This window comes from Magnolia sinica, chromosome 4 (assembly GCF_029962835.1).
Source record: "Magnolia sinica isolate HGM2019 chromosome 4, MsV1, whole genome shotgun sequence".
Lineage (NCBI taxonomy): Eukaryota > Viridiplantae > Streptophyta > Magnoliopsida > Magnoliales > Magnoliaceae > Magnolia > Magnolia sinica.
This window is the reverse complement of record NC_080576.1, coordinates 86,921,504-86,947,451: the sequence shown is the minus strand read 5'-3', so window position 1 is coordinate 86,947,451 and position 25,948 is coordinate 86,921,504. Positions and strand designations below refer to the sequence as shown.

The window sequence follows — 25,948 nt, the reverse complement described above, 5'->3', positions numbered from 1 at the left end:
GAAAATAAAAAACAAAAAATCCTGTTTGTAGAGAGAGAGAGAGGAGAGAGAGAGGGAGAAAGAGAAGGAGAGAGAGAGAGAGAGATGGGTAAGAAGTTAGTGGAGAAGAAGAAGAAGAAGAAAGGACGCCCTTCCCTTTTAGACCTTCAAAAGCGAAGCCTCCGACTCCAACAGCAGCAGCATCATCCCCCAAAATCGCAAAAACCAAACCCTAACACTAACCCTAACCCTAACCCTAACCCTTACCTCCGATTCCCAAACCCTAATCCTAGCCGTCGATCTACCCGCCGGAACCCTAGCGGACTCGACGGAGAAGAAGATGACGAAGAAGACGAAGACGACGACGACTCCAATGGCAAGAAGAGGAGGGAGAAGAAACTCAAGCTCGTCCTCCGCCTGCCGCCGCGCCCGTCTCCGTCCTTAAACTCTCGCGGCGGCGGCGGATCGGATGACGGATCGGATTCCGATGGTGATACGCCGCTCAAGAAGCGGAAGATCGACGATGTGGGTGGCTCAGAACCGGAGGATCGAGATCTCAATGATGGATCGGTTTGGGAAAAGGTAACATTTTTCTTCCAGAAATTTGGAGAAGGGCGGATTCTGCATTGTGGGCATTCTGGAAATTTGGGATTTTCCAGCGAATTTTGGTTTCTGTTTGCAAAATTGGAATTTGTGGGGTTTATTAAAAAAAAGGAAATTCTTACTGTTGACTCTTATTGTAACGATCCATTTTTGAATTTTTATATTTGATTTGCATTTGAAAATCTGAAAGGACATTGTCATTTTCTTAAAAAAATGCAGGCAGAAAGGAACAGTTCTGTCCCGAAAGCGATGGATCAGTCTCCAGGTTTGATGTTGATTGCGCTTATTGTGGAAAACGCTGTCATTGATGATTTAATTAAGGAACTTAATTAATTACATTTGTCTATCTTTTTAACAGGGGTGCCGCGTGATTCTGGCTCCCCGATGCCATTACCAGACAAGAAGTTGCTGGTTTTTATCCTCGACAGGCTTCAAAAGTGCGTGTTGTACATCCTTATACTTGTTTTCTAAATTTTCTGATTTTTATTTCATTGTGATTTTGGATTTAATTAGATTTTCTGGTGTATTGTAGGAAAGACACTTACGGTGTCTTCTCTGATCCCGTGGATCCAAATGAGGTGTGTTTTTTATGTTAGACCACTACTTCCAACCATAATATGCGCTTCTTCATACCCGCCCAGTTGGATGGATACCTTCTGCCACTTTTGGTAGTGCAGTAGCATGTAATATGTACTATTATACACGATAGTATGGAATTCGTGCTATTGTATTGGCAAAAAGTGGAGAAAAGGATGCATCTGTTGAACAGGGTGGGTGCAGATATCAATTCCCATTTTATATTTGGTTTTGAAGGCTTCTCATACGATGGAGAGTTCCGATGAAGATCTGAGTAATTATTTGGCATGACTTTTGTGCAGCTGCCAGACTACCATGAAGTTATAGAGCATCCGATGGATTTCAGCACTGTGAGGAAGAAGCTGGCCAGTGGAGCTTATGCTAACTTGGAGCAATTTGAGGTTGGTTAATATGCTCATGGGATTGCTTCCAATATTACATTTCATTGTGTAGCTTTCTGATTTGACCACCATTTGTAGTTCGTTTTACGGTTTGAGAATGTTCCATATGATTTGTGAAGGTTCTTGCAATCATCTTGTCATTGCTGAAGTGATTGGTCGGGATGACATGAGAAACCCATTGATGATTATGGAATTTGTTCTTTTAATTTTTATTTTTATTTTAAATCAGGGGATTTGTTCTTTATTGGTGGGGTTTTGGTCACTCAATCGAATTACTGATTTGACAGAAAGATGGTGTGGGAATTCCATGTTCTGTATTCTGCAGCTCTGCAATTCGTCTTTAACCTTCTGAATCTTGAAAAATTTCCCCAGTGGAGGGATTGTGAAGTGCCATTTACCATATTGATTCTCTGTTGCTTCTCCCCTGTTGACAAAAGTTTAGTTACCTTTCAGAAAAAAATATCAACATGCTATTCTATCCGTTGTTTCTTTTCATTTAATTAGATTTAAGTCATCTTTCAGAAAAACAAATCTTGACTTGCTGTTCTATCCATGACTTATATAGGGTCCCCTGTTTCCCTTAATTCCTATTCTACCTTTTCAATTCCTGTTCTATATATTGACTTATGTTAGTAGCTGCTTGGTGCAAACTTTGAGGCATTTTAAGTGGTTTATTTAAAATAATTTATAATGATTTATCTCCCTGTATAAATGATCCTGGAAGTTCACATTTTTTGTGATTTTCATGTTGGGCATCATGTACTTCTACCGTACGCTTTAAGTTGTATGTTGTATTTCACGCGCATGGGCAGTTGGATAAATCCAAACCTTGGATTTTGTGTTGCTTTAAGTGCATAGTGTTCCTGGAACTTATTTTTCAACAAAATATAGTATACTTGGTAGCTTGGCTAGAGAAACAATTTTTAACAGTGTTAGAATTGACATTGTACTTTTTTTTTTTTTTTTTTTGAGAGATAATGGAGACTTTATTTAGTGCAAAAGAAAAGAGTTACAGAAAACAGAGGGAGCTGGACAGCTGAGTTAGTGACTCAGCTACGCTCCAATGAAGTGCAAATTACAACCTTTAAACTTTTCTACAGTAGCTGCCCACTCAACAATTAACTGCCTCACCCTATATGCTATGGACTCCACTGAATTTGAAGTATCATTGAAACATCTCCCATTCCTTTCTTCCCAGACGGACCACCATACAGCCAGGAGAGACATTCTCCATAACACAGTTTTGTATTTTCCCAATATAACTCCATGCCAGGCCTTTAGGAGCCTCCTTGCTGAATCTTGAAAGGACCATGAAATATTAAAGCGATGTAAAATTTCTGGCCAGATCTGATGTATAAAAGCATAGTGAACAAAGAGATAGTCTACTGATTCTTCGCCTGCCATACAGCATATGCAGACATTCGTGATAACCATACCCCTTTTTCTCAGATTGTCGACTGTGAGGACCTTCTTCTTGCCTACCAGCCATCCAAATGCTGCTATCTTGGGCGGGACTTGGTATTTCCAGACGTGATTAGTCATTGCCTCTTCTCTTGAAGAAAGATTACTGTTTTAGTTTCTGCTGAAAAGTTTTTTCTGGTAGTTGTTTCTGCTAAACAATTGTAGAAACCAAAAGAAACTATAATTCTTCAGGGAAAACAGCAAATGGCAATTCTAAATCCATAGGCATGTCAAACTGGGTTTGTGCTATTGAATGCATGTGTGGGAATGAGGTTTGGAGGGTCACATCTTGCATTCAATTCAATTCAGCTGGAAAATGGTGAATGCAATGAGCTTGAGTTGACTAAAATACCTAATTGTTGGTATAAAAGCTAGCAATTGGATGCAATGAGCTTGAGTCAACTAAAGTAACTAATCGTTGGTATGAAGATGAAACCAATTCAATTCATTCAGCTGGAAAATGGTGAATGCAATGAGCTTGAGTAAACTAAAATACCCAATTGTTGGTATGAAGATGAAACCAATTCCACATGCCTACCCTCAAAAATCTATTCTTTCGAGCCTACCCTTGTTTTTTTTGTTCCTTTTTTAGATGCCCGAAATCTGTCCTTAACAAGCTTGAGAAATTAAGAAAGGACTTCCTTTGGCAAGGATCAGATGATAGAAAAAAATACTCAAAAAAAGAAGAAGAAAGAAATAAAGAAAAAAATTCCACTTTTTGAAGTGGGACGAAGGTCGCAAATCGTTAAACGATGGGGGAGCCGGTATTAGGGATTTGGAGTTGATGAAAATGGTTCGTTTGGCAAAATGGATGTCGCGCTTTGGGGAGGAAGAAGGCTCGTGGTGAAGAGAGAGCATATTCGGGGAGTATGGTTGCCAGAATGGAGGATGGTGGTGGGGTTAGTGACTCTATCTATATAAAGAGCTTTTGGTATATGGAAGGGTATTTCTATGCTCAAGAAGGAAGTTAGAGAAGGGGTAGGCTTCTCCTTAGGTAATGGTGAGAGAACTCGCTTTTGGGAAGATGTTTGGGCCAACGATCACCCTCTCTAAGTTACATTTCCAAGACTAGCAAGACTCTCATTGGTTAAAGACATGAAAGTTTCTGGGTGCTTTTCTATTGTGGGAAATAATATTATTTGGTGCCCCCTTGTTGCGACGACTTGAATGAAGAAGGAAAAAGCCTTCCTAAGAAACTTCTCCTTTACATTCCGGTTCGCAATGAGCGTGACAAGATGATTTGGCTGAACCACAAGTTGGGTTGTTTCTTAGTTTGCTCTTTTTACAAATGTTTGCAATCCTAGTCTTCTATTGACTGGTGCGATCATCCATTCCATGAGTGGCACTAGGTGGTGAGTGGCTTTCGCTTGGTTAGTCGGAATATAGTTCTTGCCGTTGACAATCTTCAAAGAAGAGATATGGTTCTTCCAAATGGGTGCATTATGTGCATGTGGGATGTGGAGTTAGTCAACTGTCTCTTCATCGACTGCAAGATCACTGCCCGGTTGTGGAGCCGCTTCTTTTCAATCTTCGGTATGTCTTGGGTTATGCCCAAATCTGTTGAGTTGTTTCTTCTAAGTTGGCACAAGGTGTTTGGATTGGAAAACGAAAGATGCCAGTTTGGAGGATGATGGCCTTGGCTATATGGTGGGCAATTTTGGGGGAAAGATATAGCAGATGTCTTGCTAATACTTCTTGCAATGAAGTGGAAATTTTCTCAAGGGCCAAATCTTTAATTTTGGCATGGGTGTCATGTAAATAGTTTGAAGATTGTAATTTAAATTTTCTGCTTTATTTGTTGCTAGCTTGTAGTTCGTGTCACCTTCTCAGTGTCTTTCAATAAAAGTGCTTGTTACCCTTTAAAAAAAACCAATTCCATGTGCCATCATCCCTTGAAGTTGTATTTTCATCTTATCTTGTCCTTACATTGAATGTGTTTTCAGTAGCCCACATTTCCTCTCTTGTAGGTGGTGCTCTTGCCATCCTCGCCAAGACTTCATCTTCTTATTCATCTACAAGTCACTTGTTCGAAGAATAAAATGCTAGGGAAAATTAGGCTATTTTTTTAGTTGTAATGTTTTTTACTTGTTAGCTGGTTCATCCCCCCTTTATCTTCTTTTGAGCAAACCCATCAACAACCAACCCATGGAGACAGTTTCTGCATGGTTAATGCGAGAAGTTAACCATGCTTGGCTTGACAACTGGATCTTGGGGTCTAGGCAGTGGGAAGCAGTCTTCAGTGTAGAATCTTGCACTGAAAGCACGGGCCCAAAAAGGAGATGGATAGCAACAATTAATGGCTAGGAGTGATGAGCTCAATGCATGGGAGGTAGTTATTTAGGCGATCCTTTCCAATCAGGTGGTTTGTCCAAGCACAAACAAATCAACCAGATCGTATTCAGAGCTGTTTTTGCTGTCGGGCTAAGCTTGGTGGAGTTTCTTTTGAAGCTTCATTTTTGGGGACTGATCTGGCACAATAAGTTGAATGGAGATGAATATAAACAATAACATACTTGGATTATAGAAGGCTGGAATCAATGCCATGGCTGAAGGATTAAGGTGATTGAGAGGAAGATTGCCCTCAAGTTCGATTTTCATGAAGAAGAAGAGTGACTCAACAATGACACCCTGGCTAAAATCGATCCAGATACCCAATTTTGCATCAAAACATCATCGACACCAACTTAAGAGCAAGATGCTTCGCAATAGATAATGTCATTGTTTGCAAATTGGTGGGATATCAGGGTGCCTGGGGTGCCAACTGAAAAGCAATCGAGGATGGAGACATTTAATGTGCCAATGATTAGTTTGCTTAACCTAGAGGAGTAAGGGGAGAAGGATCTGGTTAATTATGAGATCTTTTGAACTCTTCAAGAACTAATTGGAGAGCCATGGAGAGCTGTTGTCACAGTAGAGAAATGGACCGTTGAGATGCAAGCCTCTATCTTACTCCACTTGATAGTGAACCCCCTCCCCAAATGTGCTGTGAAATAGAGAGATGATGCTGTTATTTCGAGATATTTGAGCCTATTTGTAAGAGCCTTGGCAAAATCTTCTAGAGGCTTCCCTCCAAGTGTATCAGCTAAAAATTTGCCACTTTCATAGCACCCCCCTTAGGAATAAGCGACATGAAGCTAGTATTGATCCCTTATGATGCACACCTCTGTATGGATTTCAATGGGTAGGGTTTGGGTTTGGGTTTGGGTCCAGATGTACCTATACCTGGACATATTGGACTTGGCTTCCCCTATCAGGTCGGGTCCACTGGGCCCAACAACCATATTAACCTGGATCCAGTTTGAGTTGGGCACCCATTGGCTATATTATGAATGGTTAGATGTCAAATGCACATGGCATGTTGGCACGTGTGCTTAGTGTAAAGGTGCTTCATATGTGGTGGTAGCGAACATGCATGCAAACCACTTTATCTTTACTTTTCTTCAATGGTAAATAGTCCTGTATTACACTGCCAAAAAGGAAGAAGAAAGTTTTATTAGTTTTTGGTCGAACATCCAATTGGCGTTCCATCTTCCAAAGAGGTTTGCTAATACAATATGATTTATCATTATGCCATTGAATGTCTTAATGTTTGAATTGTGGCATTGAAATTGAATGTCTTGATGTTTAAATTGTGGCATTGAATGGCATAATAAATTTCATACTGTTCCTAATGCTAGATCATTAATCGTAGTGCATGTGTAGTACTAATCAGGTGCCTGATGCCCATTCTAACTGGACTTGGTTTAAAAATGGGTTTGTTGTCTCATTCATGATCTAGCCTCATTCTTAAGACCGAATCTAAATATAGACATGGGCCTGGTCCACATGGGTTGGATACTCAGGTACTCATGGATTTGGTGCCCATTGACAACCATACACCTTCGTCGTAGAATTCATTAAAGATGGATATAATCTTTTATACCTCCTAGCATTATTGGTAGTACACCATGGTAAGCCCATCATGTCCTCCCTCAATTGCTAATTCCACAACAAATGAAGGCTCTTTCCAGCTAATCATCTTAAAAAATAATGCCTTCAAGTTTGGCCCTCTTGAAATCTTCTTGAGAATAAGGAGATCAGAAAAAGGTTGATGTTATTCCTCAAAAAAGAAAAGGTTGATGTTCGAGTCTTCAATTTCATTTGCATCTTTGATAAAATTATTGCTATAAAGCTTAGTAATGTAGTTCATCCTTCTTCTCACATTGGCAACTTGATGGTGGTACAAGGTGTTTTTACTTTTTATCCTCATTTTTTTTGTCAAGCAGCTCTTGACTTTTCTCCCTGAGATGTTTTCTTTTAAGAATGTTGTGGAATTCCAATTTGAGTTGCTCCCTTAATTCCCACCAAGGTGGGGCTAATGAGGGATTACATTCACCCTCCCAAGTCGTTGGAAGCAATCTCGGTAAGTCCCTTTTCTTTTCCTTGAGAAGGTGAAACAAATTTTCTTAAATGTTTGGGCTTCTTCATAAACTTGAAAGCAGCCCACTCTTCAAAACAAGTTTCATTCCACCATTCTTCAAAAGTTTGACAAAACTAGAACATTCAACCACATTCTCAAGCTTGAAAGGAGACAACCCAATACAAATACCACCCGACTCCAATAGAATTAGACGATGGTTGCAAGTGGGCATATGGAGAATCATGCCTAATGTTTGCATTATCGATAATATTGGCTGATACAATCGGCATCGAGGTTGAGTGATACGAGGCAGCTGGTATTTTTCAATATAGTGGTAAATATCGCAATGTATCATGGAAATATCGTTACATTGCGATATTTTTAATATAGTGCCATTATATAATAAAAAGTATCGACGATAAAGTCGATATGCATCGTTGATACATTCGAGCCAACACCCCCTTCAAAATTTTGAAAAAAATCGCATCAAAGGCCCTCTAAATTCGCTCTCTCTCTCTCTCAAATCTTTTGCTTCCAATCCCTTCCTAAGATTATTTCGACCAACACATTTTCGATGGATTTATTTTTTGTGAGAGAAGGGGATTTGGGTGCAAAAATTGACATTGGAGAGCAGGTGGGCAGGAAACGAAATTGTATATTATTTATTTTTTAATTTGATAATTTTTTTTTTTCGTTGCTTCAAATCACTTGGAATCAGTATAACAAAAGATGAAAAATCATGATTGAAAAATAATTGTTTTTTAAAATCGATCGACTATACCTTATTTAGCCTTGATATTTGTGTTTACGAGTGTTAACTAAACTTCTTTTTTTTTTTTATAATTATTTAGCTCTAATATTTATGTGTTCATACATGTATTCTATGATTATTTATGTGTTCATACATATCTTCTATGATTTATAAATTATATGAATTGATTTTTAATATAATTATACACTTCTGTTTGACGACGCATAGTTTAGGATCCTATACAAAGAAAACTTATTATATGCACTTGTGTTTTTTGTGATCTTTTGAGTTCTAAGCAATGTTCGAAATATTGGTATCGTGTTATGTGTCGCATTCTTGGGATACGGATACGTATCGGTTATCGCATGGGATATATCGGTTGTATCGTGTAATGTATCGTTGTTGCTGGAAACATGGGGAAACATTGGGAAATTGGTTGAATTTTTCGATGAAACTTCGGTGATTATTAAAAAAGACATCAATGCACACTTATAAATCAAAACATTATAAAAAACAAGTACACATAATAGGTTTTCTTTGTATGGGATCCTAATCTATGCGTTGTCTAACTGAATTAATGCAAGTATATTCAATGTCTATTCATATAATTTATAAATGAAAGGAAACGAGTGGAAACACAAACAATACATTCAAAAGCAAAAGAAGAATCACTAGATTAGGTTACAGACATGTTTGATGTGATGTTTGAACGCAGAGATTGCAAACAATTTGCGAGAATTGGGAAATTTTGATTTTTTTTAAAATTTTCACAACTCAACCTATCTCCTCCAAATCTTGAACTTGAAGCTCCCAATCCGTGATTTTTCATGCAGAACATGAAAAATCATGAATTTGTAACAATCTGACACTAATTTAACATGATTTACAGAAAATAAGAGCATCGAAATTCGAAAATGCTCACTAGATCGAACATGTGGGATATATCGCACTACTTGTGCATTTCGTATCGCAATGGTGGGATACAAGATATATTGTCGGATATATCGGCCGATATCGTCGATATTTAAAACAGTGGTTCTAAATGAGTAATGATCTTTTTTTAACATCCCTTGAAGTTTCTTGAAAAATTTGACCAATTTCCAATATTTTCCCAAATCAACGATACATTACGCGATACATATGATATTTCCCATGAGATACCTGATATGTTTTCGTATCCCATGGTACTATACATGCGCTGATACCGATAATGAGAGCACCGATCATGCCCAAGGTATTCTGTATCGATAACGGTGGCCGTAACGGTCACCACCATTATCGATACGGGTATCGGCTATAACGACCGATATGGGGGCGTAACGACTGTTACGATCACCGTAACAGTTGAAAATTTTCTTTCGCCCGAAAATATTCAGAAAATCAAGAATAATGTAGATATTCCAAATTTGTATTCATTTTTTGTTTTGAACATGTTTATGGTAGTGTAACGGTCCACTCTTTGGTGAGAGTGTTGTATTGGGCTATCTAGTGAATTTGTGAACATGATTATATGTATCTAATGTTTACACATCACAATCAAGCATTAAAACTAGAAATAAGAAAAATTGCATAAACACTACTTTTTTAATTTTGAGAAAAAAAAGCCATCAAAGCTTTTATTCGCTCAAATCACTTCAATCTACTATTTTAATATTAAAAACTATAGTAAGAGTGGTCGAAATCTATTGTAAAATGATCTAGGAGAGTTTTTTTTTTTTAAAAAAGAGGGGGAGGGAATGAATTTAAATAGGAAAAAAAGTCGCCATTTTTCGACCGTTACGGGGGTAACGGTTGTTATGCCCCGTAACGGCCTTTACAGCCATCGTAATGGCCGATACGTTCCCAAAAAATCAACTCCCCCATTTCACCCCAGTACCGTGTAACGGTCATGGCCATTACCTATACGTATCGGCCTTTACGGGTGTATTGTAATGGATACGGAACACCTTGATCATGCCCGACATATTTCTGTAATGCTCTCCCAAGTTATCAAGATAATCTGTCAAAAAAAAAAGTTATAAAGGTAAGAAATTGATCAAACTTGCATTTAATTGACGTTGTTTGCTTATTCGTTCAAGTAAAGAAACTTTCATTTAGTGGCACATCCTTCAACTTGTTCCCATTCATAAATTTAGAGAATCATCCCAAAATAGGCTTGAGAGGAATGGCATGCTTCGAGTTAGTCCAGAGTGCTTACTTGTTGTCACCTGGTGGCCCCTAACTTTCCATGAGAGAATTGGTTTGTGTCACCGCCAAGGCACCATGGGCCCACAATGCATGAATATTGTTTGATTCAGCCTAGAAATCTCCCTTCTCTCTGGTTCAATCAGTTGGCAAACATTGGAGAGGGTCCATTGGAAGCTATCGTCTTTTGGGGTGTATTTATTAGAGATGGAAAAATCCTGATAAGGTCGTTTTCAATCTCAAAAAACATTATTAGTCAATATGATTATACAACTACTGAATTTACCTTGCCTGTCACAAGAAGAAAGAAAGAAAGAAAAAACTACTAAATCTACCTCTCAAAGTAACAATCGAATAAGCAAACCCCCCCTTTCAGGTTTCAAAGGCATTTTTGTAATATATCATGCATTGTGGGCATACCCATAAAAGTAGATGCCGAGCTCAGGCAAAACTCAGGCCTGTGCGTATGTTTTACTTTGAGGGCCGGGCTTGGACAGACCTAGGCCTGGCCTGTTGATAGCTCTAGCTCATCCATTAAGTTTCTGTTGATCAGATTGCCAGCCCCTCGACTAAGTGCCCTTTATGTTTTTGATGTTTCTTGTCATTGCTTGTGTATGCAATTCAATGTAGTCGAGGTAAGCTAGGCCCAAATATTGGGTGTTAGTAACTGTTAGGCCAAGGTGGGCAACAACTTTGGGCATTTGCATGGGGGTAGCTATGCTTGCACTTAGCACCTACCCGCAAATCACACGGGCGTGCACCTGCATGAAACCTGGGAAAAGATGAAGAGTGCCTACCTCTATTGGGACCTCAAAAAAGGTGTGTTTTGGATATTTTAGCACTGATTAAGGATGGAAATGTTTAAGGGGAATCTAGGGGCAAATCTCAGGCACTGGGCCAAGGCGGGAACAACTTTAGAGTTCTCCTGGGGGTAACCTAGGCACAAATCGCATGACCATGTGCCCGCATGGAACCTAGGAAAAGATGAAGAGTGCCCCTATTGGCACCTCAAAAAAGGTGTATTTTGGACATTCTAACACCGATTATGGGTGGAAATATTTTAGGGGAAGCTAGGGGCAAATCTCGGGTGTTGGGCCAAGGTGGGCAACAACTTTAGGCATTCACCTAGGGGTAGCTAGTCTTGCACTTAGCGTCTAGGCACAAATCACACAGGTGTGTGCTTGCATGAAACTTGGGAAAAGATGAAGGGTGTCCTTATTGGCACAAACGTTTAAACATTTTCCCCTTCATTTTGGATCAAAGCTAGGGTTTATGACAAACACCTCTTCTAAAATTTCTTCATGGGATCTTTTCTTGTTGTGTTCTTTTTTGTTTATATCACTATATTGGACTTTCTTGAAAGCATTTGAGCATTCGTTTGTGCAGTACATCATTCTAAGATGTTGGGCAACTTGAAGCAATTTTACTTCAGGTTTTCTACAATTTTTTATTGGTTTTGAAATTAGATGGTTATAGTCACGGTTTGATTCATATAAGATGATTTTGAATCATGATCCTATTTCTTCAAATGGTTTGGTTAAATTTGAATGGTTTAACTAGAATGGTTGACTCGTTGGAAAGTTTTTTTGTGGTATTGATTTTCAAGGAAGAGTCCAACTGGCTAATTGTGTAATGTAGAATATATGGTAGCAAGAAGAAGAGAGAAAAAAAGAAGAGAATGGGGTAGTTAACATTTTATGCTCCTCTCTCACATATCTTTATTAGTCAGAAGGGGATTAATAATAAGGGGTGTGCACTCCTTATTAGTAGATATGGGAGGGTGTGCACTCCTTTTACGTAAAAAGTGGTCTCACATATTGTGTGGCCTACATGTGGTTATGTCAATAGAGGCCCTGACACTCACAGTTATTAATTGCATGATCAAGTGGGCCATATAGCCGTACGTTAATAGATTCAAGCAGTACACATGCACGGCCAAAGTTTTGGTTTGTACAATTGTATAGGTACAACCACATGTTAGAACACCCCCCTCCTCAAGTTGGTGTGTAGCTATCATCCATGCCTAGCTGGGAATAAACTCACTCGGATTGTCCATATAGCCGTACTTTAATAGATCCAAGCACTACACATGCACGAATAAAGTTTTGGTCTGTACAATTGTATAGGTGCAACCACATGTTAGAACTCCCCCTTAAATTGGTGTGTGGATATCATCCATGCCCAGCTTGGAATAAACTCACTCAGATTGGCTTCAATTGAGCACCTCGGTTAACGTATTAGCAAATTCTTGAGATTTGGCATATGGAGCAGATATTTTATGCTTTTACATGAGAAGTTGTTTCATATATAGTGTGGGCCATATGTGGTTATAGCAAATTAGCAATAGAGGTGCTACATGCTTGCACATACATTAATGTCATGATTAGGTGGGCCATATGGCTTTGCTTCAATAGATCTGGGCAATACACAACCACGACCATAGAGTTGGGCAGTACACATACATGTCCATAGATATGATACATACAATGGTACAAGCATGTCCAAACATCGACGCTCCCCTCCTCCCAAGTTGGTGGCCTTGATGAACGCATAAACAAGTTGACCTTGAGATTTGACATATGGACTGGCTCGTGACTGAAGTAGCGTTCTATTTTAATGTGCTTGGTCTTCTCATGAAAAACGTGATTATGATGATATGCAAAGCTGCTTGATTATCGCGGTTCAAATGCTTTGGCCGCTTCAGTAAGAATCCCACAGTAACATGGTTCTCATCGCGGTTTTAGTGAGTTGCAAGGTTTTTTATGAGTGTCAAATTGTTAGACCTTTCATTTGCCAGTGAATTTGATCCGCTCTAGTTCTCGATCAATAATTGGATTCATTGGCCATTGAAAGGTTTTGTGATATGGACATACAACCTTTATCGGCCTATGTTATTAGTAGTCAGTGGTTCATAAGTTGTACGGGCCATGGTTCTATTCTTTAGTTTTGCAATAGACCATGCCAAAACATTTTGCTTTCTAATCATCCACATAACTAGATGGAGAACTGGGTAGATTGTCTACCAGATGGAGAACTAGCCTAGTTGCGTCAAAGTGACCTTCAATTCGAAGATGTCTGTTATGCCTATGTAAGAGTCCTTGTTCATGGGCTTCTTGAAGGTCTAACAAAAATGCATGCAACAACATCCCTATGTTGGACTCAAGGGACATGCATGAATTGGCTCACAACACCAACAACATGTTATACCTCGCCTCATGATGGTTTGGTAAATAAGCTTACTAACCAATTTGCGATACTATGTTGAGTCTTTGATAGCCCCTCCTTGATCACTCGCCAATTTATGATTCAGCCCCATGGGAGTATCAATTAGGGTGCAAATGGGTTGGTTCAACCCGATGGGTTATTGGATCCAACTTGAAATTAGTGGGCTTGGATCCAAAATTTAGACCCATGGGGTGGGTCTAGGTCCAAGTTCGACCTGAATTACTAAATTGGCTGGGTCTATGTCCTTTCAAAATCAACTCGACCCGTCCCAATCAAGACCAAGTTTCCAAATGGGTCCAATTTGGGTCATACTAAAAAATGGACCCAACTCAGACCCAGACCCAGACCCAAACCCAATCTAGGCCCAAGAAGTAGTAGCGTGTAGGAGGTATTTTCCTCCTGTTTGGGCTAGACTGAAACAATTCTTTGCTCCTTTCTCTAAAATGTGTTAGCCGTCTACTACTTGTGACGACATGAATTGTGTAAATCGTTGGCCCATTGTTAATGGACGATATACCAAAATCACACAAATTTAATTATCATAACCATTTGATCTTATCAGTTGAATTTGGACTGTTCGTCATTTTATTCATCACCATTAAAATTGATAGCCACCACCGATTGGATGGTTTTGAATCTAATTTGTGTGAAAAAGAAATTGTAATTTTTATAGTTGGCCCATACCAACCCAAACCCAACCCATTAAATAAATGAGTTGGCTATTTTTTGACTTCGACCCGGCCTAGCCCTGAACTGAATTTTAATTGGATGAGCTTGGGTCCAAAATTCTAACCCAATTCTTAAATAGGTTGGGTTCGAGGGGTAGCCCCCTTCACTTGACTCGAGTCACCTGACTCATTTGCATCCATAGCATCAATGGGTTTAATTCCAAGGAGTCCAATTTATGATAGAAGATCCTTAACATATTTCCTTTAAGATATGTAATACTTTTGTTAGACCTAGCAATTTTTGTACATAGAAATTTCTGAAGATGACCCAAATACTTTATTTAGAAATGCTATTGCAGCTAGCTCTTCAGTACTTAAACTCCCATGTAGGGGTGCAAATGGGTTGGGTCAAGTCGAGGGGAGGCTTGCACTTGACCCATTTAAGAATTGGATCAAAATTTTGCATCTAGACCCAACTCATTAGAATTGGAGTGGGTCCAAGTCAAAATAGCCAACCCATTGATTTAATGGGTTAGGTTTACCCTGCCCATTGATCACATGGATCGAGTATAAAAAGTACAATTTGAGTACTTCCACACAAATAATCTTCCAAACCATTCAATTAGTGTTGGCTTTCAATTTTAATGGTAAAAGGAATAATGAAACAGCCGGCAGTCCAAATTCGATCAGTAAAACATGATGGTTATGGTAGCCCAATTACTGTGATTTTTGTATCTTCTCCATCAATAATGGGTCCATGATTTGCATAATTAAGATTGTCACATGTGTTAGATGGGTAACCACGTTTTAGAAAAAAAATGTGGTAACCATTGTCGTAGGCTAGGTATCCCAAAAGAGCAAACCCAACTGCTCAATCAATTGCTAGATCTTGGGTTTGGGTTGGTTCATTCTAGTATGATCCAAATTGAACCCATTTAAAATTAGGTTTGGGTAGGGTCGGGTTGGGTTGATTTTCAGAGGACCAAGATTGGTCCATTTAAAAGTTTGGGTCGAACTTTTGGATCCACACCTGCACCATGGGTCTAAACTTTTTGGACCCAAACCAACTAATTTTCGGGTAAGTTCTGGTGACCTATTGGGTTGACCCAACCCATTTACACTCTCACTCCCTTGTTATCACTGCCTGTAAGCAAAATGTCATCAACATAGACAACCATTACCATCAAACCAGAAGAACTTTGTTGAAAAAAATGTTGAGTGATCATCCTGGTTTCTTTACAGCTCATAAGCCATCACCACCTTTCTAAACTATCAAACCATGCATGGGGAGATCGTTTCAAGCCATAAATTGATTTTTTAACATGCACACATTATCTCCTCCCCTTGAGCAATAAACCCAGGAGGTTGCTCTTCACCAACATCCCCAATCCCCATGCAAGAGGGCATTCTTAACATCAAATTAGAAAAGTGACCAATATCGATTCACTGCCACTGTGATAATAAGAGCTGATGGAATTGATTTTGACAATAGGAGAGGATGTCTTTAAATAGTGTATCCCCTATCAACTAGGTGGGCTTTTAGTCCCTCAACTATTCCACTCAGTAAAAACTTCAGTGTATACCCATCTAACCCAATAACACACTTTCCTGCAGGTGAATCAATTAACTTGCAGGCTATCATTGTTGTATGGAGCAGCCATCTCCTCTTCCGTAACTTTCTTCCACCCACCATGAGATAAAGCCTCTTGATAAATCGCTTTTCTTTGGAAGGCAAGCAAAATTTATTTACCAATCAATGAAGGGACTAAGCTCAAATTACAAGCTACAACCAAAAAAACAGAAGAGAAACAGTCCTAAAAGGGACATGGCCAAGGCACGAACAAAAGAAACAAGAGATACAAGCAAAGACCTGCCCAAAACAGGGAAGGAACTATGAAATATGGAGAATGTCACCTGAAGATAAGAAGTGAATTGGGCGGTGCACAATGGCCACACTTATTAGCTTCATCAGGCAATCTTTATTGTGTAAAACTGGAAGAACATTTGAAGTATGAAATCTTTGGAGCAATGAATGAACTTTCTTTGTGGGAGTGTGGCACAAACATGGGCTTGACTGGGGATTTTTTTATGACAAGAGGCGAGGAAATTTGTGACAGGAGAAGATAGACAATAGAAACAGAGAGTTGAGAGATGGGATGATTAGTGCATGAATGTTTGCCTTTTCTAAGAGCAAAGGAAGTTCCAATTACCAGATCTGCAGGCTTATGAGCATGTGGTGGATGACATTGGGTGGTGCTTTTTTTTTTTTTTTTTTAATTACTTGTCATATTTCTGATTGTATCAACTTAAAGTTTAGGCTCAATGGAACCTCTACATTCATCTTTGACAATGGCTTTTGCAATCTGCATAGGGTCAGACTCGACAAGAAGCAGCGCATGAATGAAAGTAGTTAGAAGAGGAGGTGAAGAAACTATATTTGGTTCTGAGTCAATAGAATGATTCTCAAGGAACATCCGCTCATTAGAGTAGAAGGGTGTGAAAAAAGGTGACATCAGCACACATGGTTTTCAAAGGCTTTGGCTATAACATTTATGTCGAAAAACAAAGCGGTGAATTTAAAAAGAGAAAAAATAATGTTATTTAGTAATAAAATGATGAAAGAAGGAAAGTGGAATGGTGAGGAAAAAGTTAATGTTATGTGGAATGAGATGGCTGAGTGCATCAAGAAAGTGGCGAAAGAAGTTTTAGGAGTATCTAGAGGGAAAAGCTACTCATATTAGGAAACCTGGTTGTGGAATGATGGTGTATAAAAGGCTATTGGCGAGAAACGACCATGTTTCAAAGCTTGGCTAGGAACTAGAAGCAAGGATGTTGAGATCAATGTTTTAAGTATTAACAATATCCAGTTGATATATTCCACGATATATCTTGTATCCCACACGTGCGATACGAAACACACAAGTAGTGGAATATATCCCACATGTTCGATCCGGTGAGCATTTTCAATTTTCGATCCTTTTGTGTTACACACACACACACACACACACACACATATAAAATCAGTGTTAAATTGTTACAAATCCATGATTTTTCATGTTTCCCATGTAATGAAAAATCATGGATTGGGAGCTTCGATTTCAAGATTTGGAGGAGATGGGTCGAGATGCGGAAAATTGAAAAAAAAATAAAATCAATTTCTCGCAAATTGTTTGCAATCTGTGTCCAAACATAAAATCAAACATGTAACTTGATCTAGTGATTCTTCTTTTGCTTTTGAATGTATTGCTTGTGTTTCCACACATCTTCTTACATTTATAAATTGTATGAATAGACTTTGAAAATATTTGCATCAATTTAGTTAGACAACATATAGATTAGGACCTCATACAAAGAAAACCGATTATGTGCACTTATTTTTTTATTTATTTATAATGTTTTGATTTATAAGTGTGTATTGATGTCTTTTTTAACAATCATTGAAGTTTCATTGAAAAATACGACTAATTTCCCAATGTTTCCAACAACAACAATGATACCACTGATATATCCCATGCGATAACCGATACGTATCCGTATCCCAAGGGTGGGATACATAATGCGATACCAATATTTCAAACACTAGTTGAGATGCATGACTGGCAAGATGAGGAACGATATAAATGATTGCATTCGAAGGGAACTTAGGAGTAGCAACAATAGGTAATAAGATGAGGCAAACTAGACTTAGATGATATGCCCATGTGCAACGGAGACCAAGAACTGGATCGTTAAGAGTGACTTGGTTCAAGTTGGAGGCACTAAATAAGCAAGGGAAGACCCAGGAGGACGTGGATGGAGGTAATAAGAAAAGGCCTAAGGACCTATGGTTTCATCGAGGATAGCGATAGAGTGAAATGGTGGAACGAGTGACTTGGTTAAAGTTGGAAGCTCTAAATAAGCAAGGGGAAGACCCAGGAGGACGTGGATGGATGTAATAAGAAAAGACCCAAGGACCTATGGTTTAATTGATGATATTGATAGAGTGAAATGGTGGAACATGATTCGTGTAGCTAACCCCAATTGGTTGGGATAAGGTTAGATGATGGTGATGATGGGTTATAACATCTATATTGAATACCCAAGGAATGCTTTAATGCACGAGGATCAAACTTTTCAGTAGTAGATTCTAAACAATGAACTAAACTTACACACCTGAAGAGTGAAGACCTTTGGCAGGAAAGAAAACAAAAGACTACCACGAAATTGAGCAAAATGAGTAGATTGATCATTCAAGATAGAGGAGAGCATTTGGTTGATCAAATAGGACATAGTTAAAACTACATTACCATAGTAATGCAGTGCAACTAAGGTTGTGAAGGGGTCAGGTTGGGTCAGGTCGAGGGGGGATCTGAACATGACCCGTTTAATAATTGGGTTAGAATTTTGCCCCCTGTCCAGCCCATTAAAATTCGTGTTGGTTCCGAGCCAAAAGGCGAACCCATTTACTTAATGGGTTAGGTTTGGTGTGGGAGGACCTAGACCTGGCCCATAAGGCCAACCCGTTTATCTAATGGGTCAGGTCTGGTATGGGAGAACCTATACCCGGCCCATTTATCTCATGGGTTGATTCTGGGTTGGGTCCAAAAATTACAAGTGCATTTTCACATAAATGATGTTCCAAATATGTTAGCTGTATCAAGGTTTAAATCAAATGGGTTTAACAGCATATGGTCTTATTCTATCTCTAAGAGGAAGCTTCAAATGTAATTTCCCCTGAAACTGATAATGCCTATTTGAACATCCAACTTCAGATGGGTCATGGGTTTAATATTGACCATTGGATCTCATGCAAGATTTCCAAATCTTCTACCTGTCCTAGGTGATCTTAACCAATTAACCAAATGTTGAGACTTCCCTATATTTATATTAATTAACTTCTCCTGAGTTTTGGTTGGGTCCGGGCCTGGGTGTTCTCCTGGTTCAGGTCCATTTAGGATGGCCCAAATTGTACCCATTTGAAAACTGGGTCCGTATCGGGTTGAGTTGATTATGAGAAGTCCCAGACCTGACCCATTTAGTAATTTCAGGTTATACTTTTGGACCTGGACCCACTTATAGGTCCAAAAAATTGGATCAAGACCCACTTATTGGTGGGTTTGGTGTAATGACCATGCAGGTTGACCTGTCCGTTTTGCATCCCTACTTGCAACGTCAATGGAATAGTAGAAGCAGTCAAAGAAGGCTGACTCTTTGACAACTTGAATATTCTTCACTGGCAAGTGTAACTAGATCGCCAATAGTGCCTTCCTGTTGCTAAAAGGAGATAGCTTCAACTGCATGATTCTCATTGTTCACTTCAGAATAGTACGTACAGTTGTCCCATGCTGGCCTGCCATGCAAGTGCCGACATCTCTAAACCTTATGATTAGTGAGTCTAAAATGGTTACACTTTCCCGGGCCTCCATTTGTCTCTCGACCACGAGCTCCATGCCCACCATGATTTGTATCCTTGGTTTCCACGGTCACTACCACCATGCCTAACAAAAAGGGCAAGCAGATCTATCACCTACTCCACAGATGGCCATACCCCCAATGGATAACTTGTTGGAGATGGAATAAACCAAAGATGGGACATCTCCGCCTCCCAATATTTGTGTGCGAACTGGTTCATGTTCTGTTTTAAGACCATACAGGAATTTAGCAACATGGAATTCCTCACATTGTTGGCTTGGTTTCTCTAGATCTTATCTTAAGGGCTGCTATCAATTCAATTTACCCCACATGCCTTTTTGATGGGAATAATACTCGCCAAGAGATTTATAATCCTGTTGGAAGGCAAATATTTCTTCGAACAATTTATAGAGACAAGAAATGTTCTTATGTGAAGAATAAATCTCTCATAATGCCTCTCAAACTTCTTTGGCTGTATCCAGGGACACAACACCTACACTCAGAGATGGTTCCATACCATTTCACAACCAAGTCATTATTTGGGCATTATCATAAATCCATTCATCATATTTGCTATCATGTTCGTCAGGTTTGGCAGTCAAGTATTTCAATTTTCCTTCTATTGTTAGGAAAACTTGAACAGACTTTGACTAGTGATTGGTGAAGATAATACACTCCAACCAACTTGATTGAAGTCAATTGAATTCCAAGGAGAGATTAGATGGACTAAGAAGTTTGGCATTATTATCAATCTTTACTTTGTGAAAAGCACAATTCAATCCGATATACAAATCAAGGATAACCTAATTACAAATGGTGACCGGGGCTGAGAAACTTTAACTTCCACAAATGTATATACCGCACTGCAGCTAGGAGACCAAAAGCGAGCCATGGAGTCATGCCACCAGCCACGACCACACATGCCAGCCTTCCATGCTCAACTCTTTGCACACTCCAACTGGAAGGGGAGGCAAACAAGCCCAATGCAAATAACCCTAATGGTTTCTGTGGAATCAAGCAGACATGAACCTTAAATTCCAAAAGGGAAAACCACTCCCAAGGGTTTGTCAACTCCAAATCAAGGAAATAAAGATTGGAAGAGAGAAGAAAACGAAGAGAGGAGGATCAGTGGTGGTCCGATACCATGTAGAATATATGGTCTACCAAGAGAGGGAGGAAGAGAGAATGGGGTATTCAATGACCCAATGAGCTGAATGATGGGAAGCAATACAGGCCACGTGAGTTCTCAATTGTCGCAATCAAAGAGGAAGTAGGGGCACTCAAACAAGGCATACACTTTAACAAATAACAACTTTGAATATTCTTCTTTAGTAAGTTTAACCAGATCAACAATTGTACCTTGCTGTTGTTCAAAGTAGATGCATTCAACTATATGACTTTCATTGTTTGATACAGAATAAAACACCTGGTTGGCCCATGCTGGCCTCCACACAAGTCCCAACATCTCTAAACTGCCTGATTAGTAAGTCTATAATGAGTACAATTTCCACTTGTTTTGACCACCACCTCCATGCCAACCATGATTTATCCAACCCTCCATGGTTTCCACGACCACCATCACAATGCTCAACAAAAGAGACGAGCAGATCTGTCACCTACTACACTTGTCATAGCCCCACTGAGATTCTCGTTGGAGATGGGAATAAACCTCATTCAAAGAGGGGACATCTCTGCCTCCCAATATTTGTGGGTGAACTGGTTCATATTCTGGTTTTGGACCATATAAGTATTTAGCAACATGAAAGTCCTGACATATTGCCTTGTTTCTCTAAGGTGCCGTTTGATAAACTGAAAAATAGGCTCTGAACATTAATTTAAGTGCTGAAAACTTGATGTGCTGATTTGTAATTTTGAAAATAATTCTTGAGGTATTTTAGTTTTAGTCAAAAGTGAAAAGAAATTTTACTGCAACACCACTTTCGCAGCCGTACGGCCACATATGCTCAATGTTATGAAAATCATATGATTTATGATTTGAATTGTACAATTCAAATTGTATTGATGCATAAACTGTGTATTGGATATACAAATCTCAAACTCAAAATCATACATGAATAGTATGAATTGAATCGAATCATATTGAAATTTATGAATTTTTTTGGTCCGCTGATGGACGGCCAGGATTTAATATATATATATATATATATATATATATATATATATATATATATATATATATATATATATTGTTTTTTAAGAAAAATACTGTTTGCAAAAGTCTAATAAAAACAACTCGATACTGTCGGCGGATAATTTGAGGTAGGAGAAGAGATTTAGGGATTTTAATATTCAAAATCCCAAAACAAAGAAATTAAGATAACTTTTCCTTAATTCAATGGAATCAATCTCTTGCCTTTTTTTGTTTTCGAATGTAAATTTCATGAAAAACACAAGAATATTTGCTTTTGTTTTTTGTTCTCTCCAGGCATTCTTTTGATTATCGGAGATGTGAAGGAGACTTTCACTTGAGTGATTTGAACTTTATTATTTCACATTTATGCATGCAGATTTACTGTACACCAGCTGTCAATTAATAATATCATGATGTGTATTACTTTTCTTGATGCATATTGATAGGAAATTGATGAATAATGAGTTTTTTTTTTTTTTTTTTTTAAATAATACTTTCCTGATTTATTTATAATTTTCATATTTTTTTTTCCTCTTTTATAAAATTAGAAAAAAATCTTATGATCTAGAATTTGATCAGCAATTTGATATGATGATGTCACTCCTATTATGATTAACAATACAATTACGATTTTGGCAACATTGAAATATGCTCAGTACCTGTAGATTATTTCTATTTCATTTGTTAAAGTGGGTTCAGAGCGAAAACTATAAGAATTCAATGTGCATATGCTTGATATAAAAATAATTAAAATAAAAATTTGCACATGGAGTCTCGTTGTTTTGTGAAGCACATCAGTTGTTTTGAGAGGCCTTGCACCTTTGCGGCTAGTACCTTTAACTACATTGATAAGCTCTTATCGCTTATACTTGACTATAGAACTTGGTACGTTGCATATATAATGGAAGTGACCTCTGTGAACTATGGTGATCTCACAAGGCTCTTATTACCCATCGGATTAGGTCATCTTTTCAACACTTGTCTTGTTCATTTCTACGGATTTAAAGTTTCAATAGGCACCTTTGTTTTTTAGCAATACCACACATAGTAAGAAGACCAAGTGGGTGCCTGGGTTATGATAAAAGCACATCTGGTTTAGTTCCTGGTCATGTGTTCTGCTAGGTTCAGTCTTTTCACGCATGATTGCCTATCTGACTTTCTTGATTGATGCAACATTCGGAAATTGGATAAGCATGAATCATTGCATGCCTTTTCTTTTGCCTTGTAGATAAATAAAATAGCAACCATTTCTTCTTTGAAATGACATAAAAAGTTTGGCGACAATGTCTTTCCTCTGCTATTGCTTGCACACAGACTGGTTTTTTGCAGGTTTGTGAATTTGACTTTATTGTTTAATATGCAGAAAGATGTCTTGTTAATCTGTTCAAACGCAATGCGGTACAATGCACCAGATACCATTTACTTTCGACAGGTACCATCAAGTGACTTGACTTTTACCATTTACAGTGTCTTCATCTACTATGAAGCATATGGCCGAGAAGGTCTGACCACTTAAAAAACTGGGCTACTTTTTTCTAGGCACGATCAATGCAAGAGCTGGCGAAAAAGGATTTTGAGAATTTAAGGCAAGAAAGCGATGATAATGAGCCTGAAATAAAATCTGTACGGAGAGGCAGACCACCGGGAAAGAACTCCATCAAGCGAATGATGGGCAGATTTCCCATTGATCGTGCTGGTTCCGATTTTTCCTCCGATGCTACTCTTGCTACTGCTGGAGATAATGCTGTATGGTCAAACTCAGTCACAAGAAAATCAACTCTTTCAGATAAGCTCGGGATTGCAGAAGTATCAGCAAGGACTTCCCATGGGTCCCGTAATGGTGACACTTATGGTTGGTCGGCTGATCATAAATCTGAGAGAAATGATGATTTTCCAGGTTTGTGACTTGGATGCTGTTTGCTTGTTTACTGCAATCTTCTTTCACCCTGTTCTTGTTTTTTCCTTCTTGCCTGCTTCCTTTTTCTATGTTCAAAATAGAGGAATGCTACTGTGCTACATGCACTTTATTGATTTCAATGAAGTGCATTAGAAGCATCTCTACTGTACGTGGCATGTGCACAGTGTGATTAAGAGTGTTGCTTTATTGGGCCACCATGTGGATGATTGGGCTGAAGTTGCTATTGAATCAGTGGCATGATAAAGGGACGGTTAAGACAAGCTATGGTCCATGTTCAATGGGAAAACTCACAGAAATCTCTTGGTCATTATCGTTGAAGCGCTGGTTTTTGCTTATAGCCTGTTCACATGGTGATCCAACAAGTCTAATAGATTGCATCAAAGTTCGGCAGTCCAATTATTGCTAAAGAAAACTCCTTGAATGTCATCACATGAGTCCAAAAAGGCCAGGACAATCTGTGGAATCTCTCCTTTGCATTTTATGAGATCTGTTATCTTGCATTGAGGCTAAACATTTCATTTGCTCATGTTGGAAGAGAGGCAAATGCTATGACAGATATTTTAGTCAAAGGGTGGTGGGGTCATTTGTTCTTTTATATATTTTGCTTTTGTTTTAATGAAATTTATTCTTAACAAAAATGAAAGAGAAAAGAAGTTTGAATAAGCATTCTTGTTTGCCATGTGTGGGTGGCCGCCAGTTCATTACAACTATAAACACCTCACATCATAATTGTATTTTGAATTCAACTTGGTGTCAAATTTGAATGTCTTTTGAGTTATTTGATTGGATTTTCAGGTTCTGTATTGAAGGGCATGTCCAAATTTGCAAAGAATAAGTTTGTATTTGATGAAGACCGCCGTAACACTTACAAGCAATCCCATCAGTTGGTCTCTCGGAGAGAGTCATCGGTGTTGACAACCTTTGATGGAGAAAAGAAGCAGCTGATGGCTGTAAGTATCAAGAGGAAATTACAACGCACATGACAAACTCTCATCCCAATTTGTGTTCTTTCTGATGGTTCCGTGGATCCAGCTCATGAACTTGCTATTATCTGACTCAGGTTGGGGTTCATATGGAGCATGCATATGCAAGGAGCCTGGCTCGATTTGCTGCAAACCTTGGCCCTGTTGCTTGGAAGGTCGCCTCAAGGAAGATTGAGAAAGTGTTACCAGCAGGAGTGAAGTTTGGCCCCGGATGGGTGGGAGAAAATGACGTGCCGCAACCGCGGGAGCCGCTGATATCAGCCTGTCCACCACGCTTGCCACCACCTCCACCGCCACCTCCACTGCCAGCATTTCAACCCCCTTCTCAATCCAGAACCACAACGGGTAACGTTCTACCTCGCAAGCTCGAGTCGAGAGGGGATAAATCATCAGAAAAGCAGGAACCCTTGAATAACTCGGCCTTGGAAGGCCATTCAAACAGAACAATCCCTCCATCTACTGCAGCCACTCCTGCACTTCCAAACCGGTCTTCTGGCCCCATGGATAACTCTCAAGCCATCAGAGGAATGAATTATGAAGGTGGGTTTGGCCTACTTAGCAACAGTGGGATGATCAGGCCCAATCCCCCCTTCCAGATTCATCAGAACCCTGCAATTCAATCTACCGTTAATGGTCTTAACAGTGGGTTTGGATTTAATCTGCAAACCCAAGTAGGGAAGATGGTCAGACCAGCTAGGCCTGCTGGGAACTCTGGCAATCATCAGATGCCCATGATGCCCCCAAATCGCTCAGAAGTTGAAAACCTGAAAGTATCAGGCAGTTCAACTTCGATCAATTCACGCGCTCCCTTGCCTAATTCCTGTCACGAGGTCCAGACGGGGGTGGGATCTAGGCGGGGATTATCACTTAAAACGAAGCCAGACTCTGTCCCGCCCGACCTGAATGTTAGATTCCAGTCCCCGGGGTCACCTGCATCCAGTGTGCTGGTCGACTCGCAGCAGCCTGACTTAGCATTGCAGCTTTGAGATTGGGTAATTATTCTTCTTTGATTTGGTGGGGAGAGAGAGAGAGAGAGAGAGAGAGAGAGAGATTGGTGGGGGTTATTAAAAAGCAGGGGCAGGATGAGTAGTAGGAAGCTGAGGGGTTGTTTCTTTCATAAGGGGGAGCCACACCCATTTACATGTTGTAAAAGAGTAGAGGGGAGTTTGTACAGATTAATGTATCCAAATTCTTAGGCCAAAAAGAAAGGCAAAATCCCATTTGTATCAATCAATCCATCCATGAGTTTAGTTACAA

At 39.2% G+C, this 25,948-nt stretch overlaps 1 protein-coding gene across 1 annotated transcript; it reads left to right on the top strand.

Moving 5' to 3' along the window:
- On the top strand, positions 1–25,948 carry LOC131243319 (uncharacterized). The gene is made up of 9 exons (XM_058242572.1): positions 1–561; positions 802–847; positions 941–1,019; positions 1,115–1,160; positions 1,461–1,559; positions 23,154–23,222; positions 23,330–23,687; positions 24,504–24,658; positions 24,769–25,948. Exons 1-9 carry the CDS (start codon positions 85–87, stop codon positions 25,675–25,677), a joined length of 2,238 nt encoding a protein of 745 aa, XP_058098555.1. The 5' UTR covers positions 1–84; the 3' UTR covers positions 25,678–25,948.

Bases quoted from the DNA above. Each gene is read 5' to 3' on its own strand.
- LOC131243319 (XM_058242572.1), top strand. From the start codon at position 85: ATGGGTAAGAAGTTAGTGGAGAAGAAGAAGAAGAAGAAAGGACGCCCT. The intron at 848-940 runs GTTTGATGTTGA...TCTTTTTAACAG, and splicing joins AGCGATGGATCAGTCTCCAG to GGGTGCCGCGTGATTCTGGC. The intron at 23,688-24,503 runs GTTTGTGACTTG...TTGGATTTTCAG, and splicing joins GAGAAATGATGATTTTCCAG to GTTCTGTATTGAAGGGCATG.